The 14,296-nt window shown below is 43.0% G+C and overlaps 1 protein-coding gene across 4 annotated transcripts in view; it reads left to right on the forward strand.

Moving 5' to 3' along the window:
* The first annotated feature begins 3,591 nt into the window (after window positions 1-3,591).
* The window catches only part of cox10 (cytochrome c oxidase assembly factor heme A:farnesyltransferase COX10), a 102,248-nt gene continuing 91,543 nt past the window's right edge, over window positions 3,592-14,296 (forward strand). The window contains exons 1-6 of one of the 4 annotated variants that reach the window (XM_080789092.1): window positions 3,592-3,715; window positions 5,936-6,084; window positions 8,010-8,369; window positions 11,081-11,143; window positions 11,195-11,324; window positions 13,863-13,987. In XM_080789092.1, the coding sequence (XP_080645218.1) occupies window positions 3,685-3,715; window positions 5,936-6,084; window positions 8,010-8,369; window positions 11,081-11,143; window positions 11,195-11,324; window positions 13,863-13,987 (858 nt within the window). In that variant the 5' untranslated portion in view covers window positions 3,592-3,684. Of the gene's footprint in view, window positions 3,716-5,935; window positions 6,085-8,009; window positions 8,370-11,080; window positions 11,325-13,862; window positions 13,988-14,296 lie in introns of all 4 variants that reach the window. The other 3 variants (XM_080789091.1, XM_080789090.1, XM_080789089.1) reach the window with 3 other exon arrangements.

Genomic DNA, 14,296 nt, shown 5'->3' on the forward strand with positions numbered 1-14,296 from the left:
AATAACAATAATTTAAACCCACCCCGACGAGCATTTTATTTTAAATTGTAGTCATTATACATTTAGTTCAACTCAAGATACATATTGTGAAAACAGCCGATCAGCAAGCTCACAACGCCTAGCACCACGGGGCGTTGTGAGCTTGTAGATCGCCTTTTTTCAGCTATTTTTGTTTGCCTCTGTCTTATATTTGACGATCTGGCCCAATTTGCTATTAAAAAAGTCATTAAATTGTCATTTGAAATGTGCAGATACCCTGTATACACTGTGTATATTGGTTGGTTTGTTTAGTGTTGAGTGAGAAAACAAGATAATCAGTTGGCAACCTCCAAAATAATTTGGGGACCCCCCTTATGGTGGTCCTGAGTCTGACCCCCAGGTTGGGAACCACTGAGTTAATCTATGGTTCTTAATGTGGGGTCCATGGAACTCCGGGTCTCCTTCGGGGGGGCGGTGTTGTTTCCAGGGGGTCCCCATAGAGAAATGAGTGATAGTTTAATTTCACCATTACAACAAGTAAATACAATTAGAGAACAAACAGTATTATGGTTATTTTGATCATGGTGTATTTCACGTAATTCTGGACCAACTCAAAATCTAATCATGAGACACACATCTTATCAAAAGTGGGTCAATTGCCTCAGAGTTAACAGACCCATAAGGGTCCAAATTTTGGTTCCAAACAAACATTTAGCTGGGGATACCCCCTGGAACTCCCTCAAGGACCCCTGGGGGTCCTCGGACCCCATTTTGGGAACCACCGCTCTAAACGACAGACCATGCATGCAATGCTTTGGTTTCTATTTACTGCATGCATGCATCCCCAAACTAAACCCAGCTGTATGAGATAAGTATCAGCACTCAAATCGGAAAAAAAGTGAACATTTTGTGGATTCCCAGTGCTTTCCCCCCATGGGCTTATTGTTTGTCATTAACTACAGTCAGTCAGTCTCGCAAAACAAAGACAAACAAAGGCAGTTTGTTCCACCTATTTACTCTGTGTGAAGTCACCCAATAAACTACATCAGGATCATGGATGCCGTTCTGGGACCAGATATATATCTCTGTAATTAGCAGGGCAACAGATAAACACATCATCAGCGTCTTATTGTCTGTTGAGTTGAGTATCTACAGGTTGACATCAACAGATTCAAATCAGTCCTGTGGTTATTATGGCACACACAGCACAGCAGCCAGCGGTGGAAAGTATATCTAAGTGCATTTACTTATGAAGTACTGTACTTCAATACAAACTGTACCATTCTGAAGTACTTTAAAGTGCTTTACTTGAGTATTTCCAATATAGGGCCTACTTTATACTTCTCCACTACGTCTCAGAGGCAAATATTATACTAGTAGTTATACTTGCACTACATTTATTTGAAAACTTTAGTTAGCTATATTTACTTTGTAGATTTTGATTGTTATAAGAAAAACATGCAAAGACTATACTACTCCAGCCCAATATACTGTACATGTTGGCCATTTGACAATATCCGATCTACAAGCTTGTAGATCTGCTATTTTCAATAATGAGTATATGCTATACTTTCTACTTTTGGTACTTCAAGTACATTGATGCCAATGTGTTTGTACTTTTACTCAAGTACATTTTGAGTATTTCCACATTGCAGTCTTGAGACTTTTACTTAAGTAAGTAAAACAATTGAATACTTTTTTCCACACCACTGCAGCACAGTCATGCACAGCTATATGTTTGTCTAAAACACAAAACACTGGCCATGGATTTCCCTGGCAATAAAAAAATGTTTGACTTGTGTTTAATGTGATCTTGGGTTCACGTTTAAATTCAATTTACATCCTCTCTGCATCGTTTGGAGTCTCGTGTTTTGTTGAGGGACGGAATGGCACAATTTGTAGCAGTTGTCCATCACCGTGCAGGCTGTGCATGGACATGGACAGAGTCGACAGACCTCATGCTGTCATAGAGTCGACAGACCATCACCGTGCATGCTGTCATGGACTTGGACAGATTCGACAGACCTCATGCTGTCAAGCGCAGCTAATGTGTTTCCAAAACAAACAAATAACGAAAAAGGACAGAAGGATGTAAACAAAACTATTTGAAAGAATTTGATATGTTTATATGAATGCTCCTCCAAGTTGGCAGAGTGAAACACAGGATATTATTATTATTATCTCACTCCATTCAGCATGCTGCCTGGCAGGCAGAAACCTCTTATCTTTATAACTTTAAATTCTATTCTAACTGTTCTAACTATTCACTGTAACCTACATAGGCTATAGCCGCCATATACGTTTATTGCTGATACTTTTGATGATGTCTTGTATATTTGCTATATTGTTGTCTTTAAATGTCTTTATGAATTGAACACACAGGACCGCAATTAATTAAAACAAGCCCTTTTCGGGCTTCTTCGTGTTATCCTTCGAGAATCATTGTATAATCGTATTCTTAGGCTACCACTGACTGTACTATTTGCAAACTGTTACATATACATTAATGTATTACTTCATCATATAAGAGAGTTGCACAAAAGTATAGTAGCCACTAGCCATACTAATATTACTGCGTTCATATTACTGGGGCAATATGCATTGCATATTTTGCTGATTTAACTGAAGGCTGGCTACGTCAGGCTACAAAGGTAGTGTACATATTATATGCCAGAAACTGTCATTCATTTTATTGACACAAATGAATCGGCCCATTGTTAATAACAGTGACAAGGACCGTGTGCGTCACTGTTATTCACTGTTACCCCTTTTTTGGGGGGCCCCTAAGCTTGAGCCTCTTTGCGGACACTCAAGCCCAGGGCCCCCCTGGGCCTGGGCCCAACAGGCCTGTTGGATAATCCTCCCCTGTCTATGTGCCATCAATCATGCTGCAGTGAACTATAGCCTAATGTAGGGGTTTTCAATCAGTGGTCCGGGGACCACCAGTGGTCCTTGAGGGGGTTCCAGGTGGTCCCCAGAGTTGCTAATCAAATGGACCCTTATAGATCTTTAACTGTTGAGAGCGTAAAATGTATATACACAATTATTAAGAGAATGTGAACTGAAATCATTGTTATTTTGATCATTAATTTTTACAAAATCTTATCCAATAACAAAATATTTTTTACTTTTGGGGTCTTGAGGAGCTAAATCTCATCAAACGGTGGTCTGTGGGCTCAAATTCCCAATAAATGAAAAGGGTTGAAAGCCACTGCACTTTAAGTTGTGCACTGAGGTCATACCAGGACACTGTGGGCAGGAAAGAAATAGGCATAAAATCACATGTCCACCAAAACATGAATTAATAAAAACATATTAGTATATATAGGCCTAGGCAGTTTTATTTTCAGTGCCATATACATGTTATATTATATATGGCAGTGCTGCAGTGCAGTGGAAAATAAAGAAATATTCTATTTTTACATCACCCATGCTAGCTGTCACGTGCAATACTGTGAATGAAGTCACTACATCCCATATCCTAAACGTGTTAAACTTTCCTCCGCATCGGTTGCCCCGACAACCGGCACCATTTAGCCTATCACAGCAGCCGCTCGACGCGGCGTCCCTCCCTCCCGCCTATGGGACGTGACCCTCGGAAGTGATCCACAGGTCGTAATGGCGGCTCCACTCTGCATGTGAAGGACTTCACATCACAACAACACCGGCCTCTTCACAGCAGCACGGGGGGAATATGATGACAATATGTTCATAACGCCATGCAGCAGACTGTCGGGTAAACAGCCGTCACGTTTTCTCCTGCTTTTACACCTTTTAAAGGCATTTACGACGTTCTAGTGAGGCTTTCTTTGAAGCTAGCGTTAGCCTCGTAGCTAAATTAGCATCAGCTGTCAAACTAATTGCCGGCTATAGCATTGCCTGTGACCTTATGTCAACTGTACTGCAAATCATTCGTTTTCAACCTTTTTCACGTCGAGGTCCATTATTTTGTCAGCATTTGATTCCGCGGACCACCATTTGATAAGATTTTTGTCTCAAGACACAAGGACTTTTAGAATATTTTGTTGCTTAATAAGACTTTGTCCACAATTCCATGTTGTATTGTGGCACTATAAATTAAACAAACGTCTGGGTTTCTTTCCCGAGGCTAGTGGTACTATTAGGAGATAGTTAAAGATCTAAGAAGGGTCCATTTGGTTCCCATCTCTCCATCGTTTAGCTGGGGGACCACCTCTGGAACCCCCTCAAGGATGGCGTCTTCATAACGAAGGTTTTGCACACTCAAATGGTACCTCGTCAGATAACCCCCACATAGCCTACAACAACTTCTGTGAACAGACTTCAATGTAGTAGCTTTTCATAAATTATATTTGTACTTAGGCTGTCTGCTGTCATGAAAGTTTATAGTTAGAGAAATTCAAAGTCCAACCGTCTGCTGTCCAGCCTCTCCCACCCCTCACTGGGGAAAATTCTGGGAGGATAACAGAAACGGGGCGAGTCATCTTGTTACCTTCATAACTGTATGGTGTTGTTGGATTAGGATATACTGTTCAAATGCTGTTTTGTTTACTGATGTAATACAAGGGCATCTGCTGCTGTTGCCCCCATGAAGCAGTGCTTTATTTTGACATTGCAATGCATCATTTTGGTTTGATCGATTGAATACTAACTAAGAAAGCATTATAATTTATAAAGGCTTGTTTCCATTGGGCTCCTCCAATATATTCATACAATATTGAATGATGATGATGATAATATAATTGGAGGACGTTGTGAGAATGTTAGGTTACTGTATAAACGTTACTGCACCATCTTTAACCCATGATTTTGGACTGAGGTCGATTAAGGCTTCTAAATCCTAACATTTTTCTGAAAAAATGTTAGTATGTCAGTTGTGCTCAACCTTTTTCATGTCAAGGACCCCCAGAATTATCTCTATTGGGCCACGGACCCCCATCTCAAAATATGTAGTTCCAGGGACCTTCCAGAAGCAAATATTGTACCGTAGTTAAAAATGTTCGCTCTGAAATATATATTCAAAGATTTGCATCACATTTTCACAACTTACAAAAAATACCAGACCTACAAGCTCATAGTGCGCCACTCGGTGCTGCGCTATGAGCTTGTCGATCTGCTATTTTTCAATAGCTAAAGTTTAGCATAATGCTTAAAACACCAAAAGGGGTTCCCGCCCCAAAATGGGTTAAACTGCACCATTGACAAATGTTACATTAGCCTGTGTTATGTCATTATCACCTTATCATGTAAGTGAGTCAGTGGCTATAGTTCAATGTCGTATCACAGTTCTGCGTTTTCTATGGCACGTACACAACCATTATGTGTGTTTGTCTACAAAATGCTGGCAGAATATTCTCGGCAATAACTATTTTACTTTGTATACTATAATAATACTTTAGCCTATAGGCTTTACGTGGTTGACATTTTACATGATGTTATTGTTTACACAATGCTCTAGAGCAGTGTATCTCAAAGAAGTGGGGTCCACGGACCCTCAGGGTTTCAAATGGACCCATAATTTAACCCGTTTTGGGTGGTGTTTTAAGCGTAATGTTATACTTTAGCTATTGAAAAATAGCAGATCTACAAGCTCATAGCGCGGCACCGAGTGCCGCGCTACGAGCTTGTAGGTCTGCTATTTTTGAAGAATCATGAACAGTGACATGAAAGTGTTTGAGAACGACTGACGTAGAGAAACATAGCTTTTTCAAGAAAACGGTCAGGATTTAGAAGACATTTTGTAGAATCGTTCCCAGGTCAAAATGGGTTAACGTGTCTAACTCAGAGTGTACAAATGGAACCAAATGGACCCCTATGGGTCAATTAGATTCCATTTTGTACACTCTGAGCGGGGGGTCCTTGGATTTAAAACGGTTGCTCGCATCGTGTTAATGTAATGAATAAAGCATTTTTCTGTGTGTGTGTGTGTTTCTGTGTCTGTGTGTGTGTGTGTGTGTGTGTGTGTCCTGTGGTTTAGGTCTGGTCGGTACCGGTGTGAACCAGAAACTGGTCCGACATGTGGTCCTCAGGAGTCAGCAGAGCGCTCGCCGCCTCATCCAGCTCTACAACAGAGACCCGGCGACTAAGCGGGTCACGTACCAGCATCTGAACTTCCTCAAGCGACAGGTACCGTTGATTCTACTGGAGGGGTTCAACTTTAAACCTGTGAAGCATCCGTGTAAGCAGGGCCTGGCTGTAAACAAGTATCTGATGCTTAGTCCAGTTACCCTGGGTAAACATAGTACCTTTCCTTTCCTTTCATTTTAGATGTTGCTACAGGATTCTTTTCAAATAATTTGATTAAAAAGAAGTACGTTTTTCTGTAAACTTTAGGTTGGGATTTAGAAGGCCTCAGGCCTACAACGTCAGGAAGCAAGCCCATATAAGCTACACTGAACGTGACTTTAGAAATAGGGGTGGTCCGATCAGGTTTTTTCATCCCGATCACCAAATTATTTTCTGAGCTGATACCGATCCTGATCTTGTGTGCAAAGGAAAAGTTTGAATATTTCTAGAATTATATGTCAAAACTGTTCCTGTATGTGTGTGGGGAGGAAGGGGAGAATGTTTAGGCCTGTCCACAAAGATGCAAATCGATACCACTTCAGTGGCTCAGAGTCAGGGGTAGAGTGGCTGGATGGTGTCCGTAAGGTTGCCAGTTCAAACCTGGGCTCCCCCAGAGTTAGTGTCAAGACACTGTAAGCAAGACACTGAACCCCCAATTGCTCCTGATGTGCTGGTTGGTGCCTTGCATGGTTTCCTCTGCCGTCGGTGTGTGAATGTAATACACAATCAATGTAAAGCGCCTTGGATAAAGGCGCTATATATATGCACCATTTAAATGGTATAAAAGATCGCTTTCTCCAGATCGACAAAAAAACGGTCGATTTAAAATCTGTGATATGAGCACCTCCTATTTAGGAACGAGCCGCCCCCCAGACGAAAATCTAAACTCAACCCGAAGTTATACCAATATTAATATACACGACTTCACAGACAAAAAACAAGCCCAGTGTCGCTTAATAATAAGCGGACTTGGCAACACTGTGGTCCGTAGTACAGTCATGCTGCTGGAGGACACCGTGAATGGTTTACAAAACAAACACGCAGGAGATATTTCAGTATGTTGTGCTTTGCCTTTCTTTGCGACAGAGCGGGTCTTTGTTACAGCTCTCGGGGACCTGGCATCACCTCGTTGCTGTCCCGCCTATTGTAGAGTCTTTGTTTACTTTGCACACACGGCCGTGTTGCCAAATATGCGACAGCATCATACAACTTGCAGGTGACATCACGTCTTCTCCGCGGCGATTGGAATGTCGGGGGACAGCTGGAGGCTGGAGCACGTCGTTGTTTGTGTAATAATAATGTGGACTGTTATTGTGTTTTTTACTACAAAATGTGGACTGGAATGCTGAAAAATAACTAGCCTGATTCGCTGCGTTCAAGGGGCCAGTGAGGCGCTGCTCCAACGTTGAAGCGCTGGGCTCTAGTGGTAAGAGAAAGTGGATTCATGACCGGGAAACCCCGTGCAGCTGGGCTTTAACGTTGAGCGCTCGGTTGCACTTCTGCATTTGGGCACCAAAATTTGCTCACCCCACACAGCTACTGCTGTTGTCCTGCGACGTCCCCTTATCATTCACTAAATTCACCCCCAAGGATTGTTATACTGTTATATACTTTCTACAGAAAAATAGCAATATCTACAAGCTCGTAGCAGTGACGCACTATGAGCGTGAAAAGGTGGCGCAAATCTTGGAATATATATATTTCAGAGCGAACTGAAATCTTTGCTTCTGGGGGGAGGGCCCCTGGAACAACATATTTTCAGTTGGGGGTCGGCGGCCAATTACATATATTTTTTGCTGGTCCTTGACATGAAAATGTTTGAGAACCACTGAACATAGAAACATGGGTTTTCCAGAAAACTCAGGATTTAGCCTGACATGTTGCAGAATCTGGTCTCAGTCCTATAAATGGGTTTAACCCAGGCTTTATGACAGACGTGAACAACAAAACCGAGACTGTATTTTTTGTTGTTGTTTTTCCAACAGTATGTCGCCAAAAGCACCAACGAGCTCCACCAGCGAGCCGTCCCCAAGCAGGCGGCCCTCAGCGTCCTGACCATCGTGGTGGACGAGAGGGACGGAGACGTGGTCAGGCAGGTGCAGCGCGTACCGACGGTCAGCGCTGTCCTGGAGCACCCAGAGGAGGTCAGCTCTGTCCTGGAGCACCCACCACCACCACCACACCCAGAGGAGGTCAGGGCTGTCCTGGAGCACCCAGAGGAGGTCCCCGCCATCACAGCCGCCATCACCACCAGCGATGTGGTAGTGACGCAACCGGTGACATTGTCGCCTTCGTCGGCCCTCCTCCTCCACCCTGTCCCTGCGGCGGAGACATCCACATTACAGGTATGATGGGGTCTGTCTGCCGATGAGGTTTAAGTCGACGGGTTAGTTGTAAATAATTTGCGATTTCAACGGTTTTAATTGTGTGTTTTTTTTGTGTCTTTGGAAATTGGAACATTTATGAATAACAATTACAATTCCGTTTGCCTTGTAGGCTTCGTGATAATAATAAAAGAAAAATGCAAAAAAGATATGGCAAATAACTGAAATGTACCTAGAAATGAGTAGCATTTTTTCTTTAATATATACTTTATTATATATTATACTAGATTATTATTATTATTATATATTTCATGTATGAACATGTACACGATTATGACAAAATAATTGCGAGGAAAGAAGGTAGGAAGTCAGCACACCGTTCTTAATGATTTCTTTCCCATGTCCGTATAATTGAGTATCCCACGGCAGCTTTTGACATTGGTCCAGTTGCTATGGCAACGCCCCACCGCTCCATCTATGGGATCGGAAATATAATCACCGTGTAAAGCAGTTGAAAGGAGGATTTTCAAACGTCCATAAATCGTAATCTTGGTGGATCTTCTGCCGTTCAAATTTTGGATTTAATTTGTGCCTTTTGTACCCCAACGCTCCCGCCACGTAGAAGCTTCTGACGAAACGTAAACGGTGTGTGCTTGTGCCACTGATACTAGAGTATGTGGGGGCGCGGGAAACTCTTAAAATGAACCCATATGTTGGCACCTGGAACTGGGATCTATGATATGATAACAGCTAGCCACAATAAAAGAGGCAAGGCGTGCATGGCAACAGTTTGTGTTTTGTGTGACTTCACACCCGAATAATGTTTAAGATTATGCGTTGTGTTGAAAATTACTGTATAGTAGTAGATGTTGAGTGAGAGGTACAGAGAAATAGATTGATAAGAGAGAGACCGAGAGAGACAGCGAGACCGAGAGAGACAGACCGACAAGGCAATGTTGTGTTGGACCGTTTCCAAAGCAGGACCACCAAAGCTATGCCATCATGCTGTGTCAGTGAGGAACAAACTTTATTCCTTTGGATGTCACCGGGGTAGAGTGACGGATCAGATGGATGTCCATGTCTTCAACACAGTGTCTTTATGCTGGAAGAAGTTACCTCCAGTGAGTCCTGGAGGAGGAGACGGTCACCTTGAGGTTCCCACCATGCGCTGTGGCCACACACCCGTGCTGGTAGAAGATACAGTCTACATCTGGGGAGGCCACTGTGGAGGGGAGTACCAAAATGTGCTTTATTCATTTGATGTGGACGCCCACATGTGGTTGAAACCCAGGGTTTCTGGGACCGTTCCAGAGGCGAGGACCTACCACTCAGCCTGTGTGTTGAAGAAGTTCATGTTTATCCACGGAGGATTCACCAAGTCTCAATGTACAATGGATGACTTGTACAAGTTGGACACCAGCACAATGGTCTGGTGTTTGATCAACCCCCGAGGAGCTCGGCCGTGTCCTTCAACACATCACTCTGCTACCATCATTGGGACAAAGATGTTTGTAATTGGTGGTGGTGATGGTCGGGTATTTACCAGAGTGTTTGACACAGAGACCAATGTCTGGCTGAACACACCACCGCCACAGCTTCTTCCACAAGAACGCTTTTATCATTCAGCATTCACCTACAATGGAGAGATATACATATTTGGTGGTTTTGGGTTCAGGGCAACACTCTTCAACGATGTGTGGAAATTCAGTCCAGAGACCTTCTCCTGGAAGAAGGTTGAGCCCAAATGGAAAGGCCCATATCCAACGTGTCGCATGTGCTGTTGCATGGTGGGAGATCGTATCATCCTCTTTGGAGGATGCAGAGAAGACTACAAACCCACTGATGAGCTGTTCATCTTAGACTTGAGTCCTACTCTTAAGACTTTGTGTAAGCTAACAGTTACTCGGTACGGTCTGAATCATTCTGAACTCCCACACGACATCAGGTGGGAACTGGCATGCAATGACAACCAACAGTGGGCCTCATGCAACCGTTCTTAAGAAGTTCTTAAGAAGAAATTTGTTAGACCCACTTGGGAAGTTTTTAAGAAGGTTTTGGGATCCCTCAATGTTTTCTTAGCTGTGATTTGTTCGTAGGTAAGAACAGAATCTACGCACACTGTCGAGCACTGTTAAGGTGCCTTTTTTGTTCTTTAAAAATAAATAATGTATCCCACGATTTTGTAACCCATTCTTCACCCCTGTGTCAATGATCTAATGTGATCCTGGGCTCTACACACCCTCCACCAACCTAGTCCCCATATATGGGGGACAAGGGGAGAGCAAGGAGAGAGCAAGAGTGTCCAAGTTGCTCCTTTACCCACACCCCCACCCGATACACCCCCGCGCCCCCATATATTGACAGCCACCATCTCCATTTTCCTGTCGCCTTCCTACCTGAGGGGCGGCGGTGGCTCAGGGGTAGAGTGCCTGGATGGGAACCGCAAGGTTGCCAGTTCGAACCCGGGCTCCCCCAGAGTTACTGTCGAAGTGTCCTTGAGCAAGACACTGAACCCCTAATTGCTCCCGATGTGCTAGTTGGTGCCTTGCATGGTTTCCGCTGCCATCGGTGTATGAATGGGTGAATGTAATGCACAATCTATGTAAAGCGCCTTGGATAAAGGCGCTATATAAATGCACCATTTAAATGCACCATTTATTACCTGAAAGCTCCCCTTGCTGCCAAAAAAACAACACGGGGAATAATAATTGTGACAAACCCTAATTTTCCAGGCGGCCACATCTGCGGCGGCCATGTCTTCTGGGGCGACGGCGGCGGTCAGCGGGGTGCTGGAGGCTCCTCGCGTGGGCATGTCTGGGGCGGCGGCGGTCACCGGGGTGCTGGAGGCTCCTCATGTCCACGTGGAGACGGAGGAGGAGCTCCAGGCCCGTCTGGACAGACAGTGGAAGCAGCTGAAGGTGGACCTGTCGGACCTGCCCGACGTCTACGCCCGACTGGCCAAGATCAAGCTCACAGGTACAGGAGCAGTCTGTCTGTCTTATCCCATTCTGACCTGAGATCAGATTCTAAAAAAATGTCTTCTACATCCTGACAGTTTTCTGAAAAAAGCTATGTTTCTATGTCAGTGGTTCTTCAGTTTTTCAAAAATAGCAGACCTATCTGCTATTTTTCAATAGCTAAAGCATAACATAATGCTAATGCCCAAAATGGGTTAAGCCCATGATCACACACCGTCTGCGAACGCCGCGCGTCAAAACAGCTGCCTCCGTTATTTTCAATTAACCTATCCTCCCACACCGGCGGCGTCCGACACGCGTTCACGTCCTCGCCTGACGCTCCGATACGCCACTGTTCTATTTTGCGCACCCGGTGTGTGTTCAGGGCTTTATAGATACACTCCTTGGGCTAAAAACAGCCATAGCCACTTGCCCAAATGTGGCTGACCTCATCACATTTTGTGCTGATCTTATCACATTAATGTCATAACGTCTATGGCTGTTTTTTAGAACAATTAGTGTTTTTTATGGATTCATAAGGAAAGTTTGAAAAAAAATTTAATCTCTCAAATCCATGTTTTGACAACAGTTGTTGCTATAGGCAAGGCCTTGCTCAGCCCCTCCCGACCTGTTTGGGTGCTCGTGCACACATTCACTATCTTTTTTTTTAACGGTCCGACAAAAAAGAAAACCTCTTTATTATTTCCCTGAATATATGTTGCATCCAGTCCACGCACATTGATCATAACGTGCATGTTCTGAGCTCATTTCTGACTGACACTACTAGGGCATTCACTTCTAGTACTTTTTACTAGTTGACTAGTTGCCTAGTTTACTAGTCGACTAGTTGTTTAACTACCTATTATGTAAAGAAAAAAAATTAAATAAACTGTGTACATTGGTGACTATAACTATAATCTACCTTGAGGTAGATTATAGGCCTACAAAATCAGGAATAAAAAGAAAAAGAATAATCACTTTTTTTTTCATCAACTAGTCAACTAGTACCAACAAGGTCGACTAGTGGATTTACTAGTCGACTAGCAAACTAGTTTACTAGTCAACTAGTTTACTAGTCGACTAGTAAACTAGTAAACTAGAAAAAGAAAAACTAAAAAAAGAATCACTTTTTTTTTCCTTATCAACTACCGGTAGTCAACTAGTACCAACAAGGTCGACTAGTGGATTTACTAGTCGACTAGCAAACTAGTTTACTAGTCAACTAGTTTACTAGTCGACTAGTAAACTAGTAAACTAGAAAAAGAAAAACTAAAAAAAGAATCACTTTTTTTTTCCTTATCAACTACCGGTAGTCAACTAGTACCAACAAGGTCGACTAGTGGATTTACTAGTCTACTAGTAAACTAGTCTACTAGTCAACTAGTTTACTAGGCGACTAGTAAACTAGTAAACTAGTTGCTTAATGCCCTAACTGACAACATGAACTACTACTACTACTACTTATGCTGGGGACTACTTAACGCCGATTAAGAGCGTCTGCTAAATCCCTAAATTGTAAATTGTAACGCCCACGAAGAACCCCTGGGGGCCCCCTGACTCCCCGGAACCTCACTTTGAGAACCACTGATTCTCGGGATGACGATCATTTAATAGGTGAAATATTTTGACCCCATAGATACTGTATACTATAAATAAAAAAGGTTTTGGAAAAATAATGTGATTTTCACATTAAGTTTATTTTATTTGAACGTGAAATTAAATATCCCTTTGAAGATGACATGGTAGGTCGTTCTAAATAATACTAAATCACATCACTCTTCCTGCTGCTGCTGTTTTCCTAATGGGACTAATCTGGGACATAATCTGACGGCCCTTGACAGAGTATACAATAGATAATTCAGTAACAAGAATATGGATTTGTTTGTCCGATGCTAATTCTATAACTGCATATTTCTCATGTACTTTTCTTTCGAGGGTGGAAAGGCTAATTCAATTATATTACAAGATGGGGAATGGTACGATGTTGGACAATGTGCTGTTTTCTAAATGAATAGACCACACGCGGCAGACGGTCTCAGGAGAAATATCCTCAAATTAACCCAAGCCAAGGAACGACAGGTTAGGTTTTAAGCACTATAAACCCCTGTGCCAGGACGTCATTTTGCATAATTATTTTTTTTCTTCCCAAAACATTATTACCTGAGATCAGATTCTAAAACCTCTTTTGGTGTTCTAAGCATTATGTTATGCTTTAGCTATTGGAAAATAGCAGATCTACGAGTGCCGCGCTACGAGCTTGTAGATTTGCTATTTTTTGAAAATGGCACGAATCTTTGAATATATATTCTTTCAGAGTGAATGTTTTTAACTCAAATCTTTGCTTCTGGGGGGTGATCCCTGGAACAACATATTTTCAAATGGGCATCCGTGGCCAAATACAGATAATCCTGGTGGTCCTTGACATGAAAAAGGTTGAGCACCACTGACACAGAAACATAGGTTTTTCAGAAAACTGTTTTAGATTTAGAAGCCTTTTTTAAAGAATCAGCCTTGGGTCTAAATGGGTTTTAACTGTGATTCTGTGGCTCCATTCCAGCGCTCGTGGTTGCGACGGCAGCGGCGGGCTACGCCATGGCTCCGGTGCCCTTTGACCCCGCCATCTTCCTCATCACCACCCTGGGAACGGGCCTGGCCTCCTGCACGGCCAACTCCATCAACCAGGTGAGTCTCCACCATCCATCCATCGTCTCCATCCCACACCCGAGGCAGTAAGCATCATGTGGTTTATGTCTGGAGATGTACACATACGTTCCTAGAGGGGGTTCCAAATGGACCCTTACAGGTCTGTAACTCTGGAAGTGTACAAATGGAACCACTTATCTAGGAATACAAACGGTAGTAGTGCAACATCAACTGAAGCATTGAAGATACAATGATATAGAGTAGACTGGCATACTCACCTTTGGGCATAGCAGTAATGGCATCTCGTCAGGGCGTCTTACTTGTCTTGTTATCGTAACAACTCTAGTC

The sequence above is a fragment of the Protomyctophum bolini genome, assembly GCF_963924005.1.
Source record: "Protomyctophum bolini genome assembly, chromosome: 18".
Lineage (NCBI taxonomy): Eukaryota > Metazoa > Chordata > Actinopteri > Myctophiformes > Myctophidae > Protomyctophum > Protomyctophum bolini.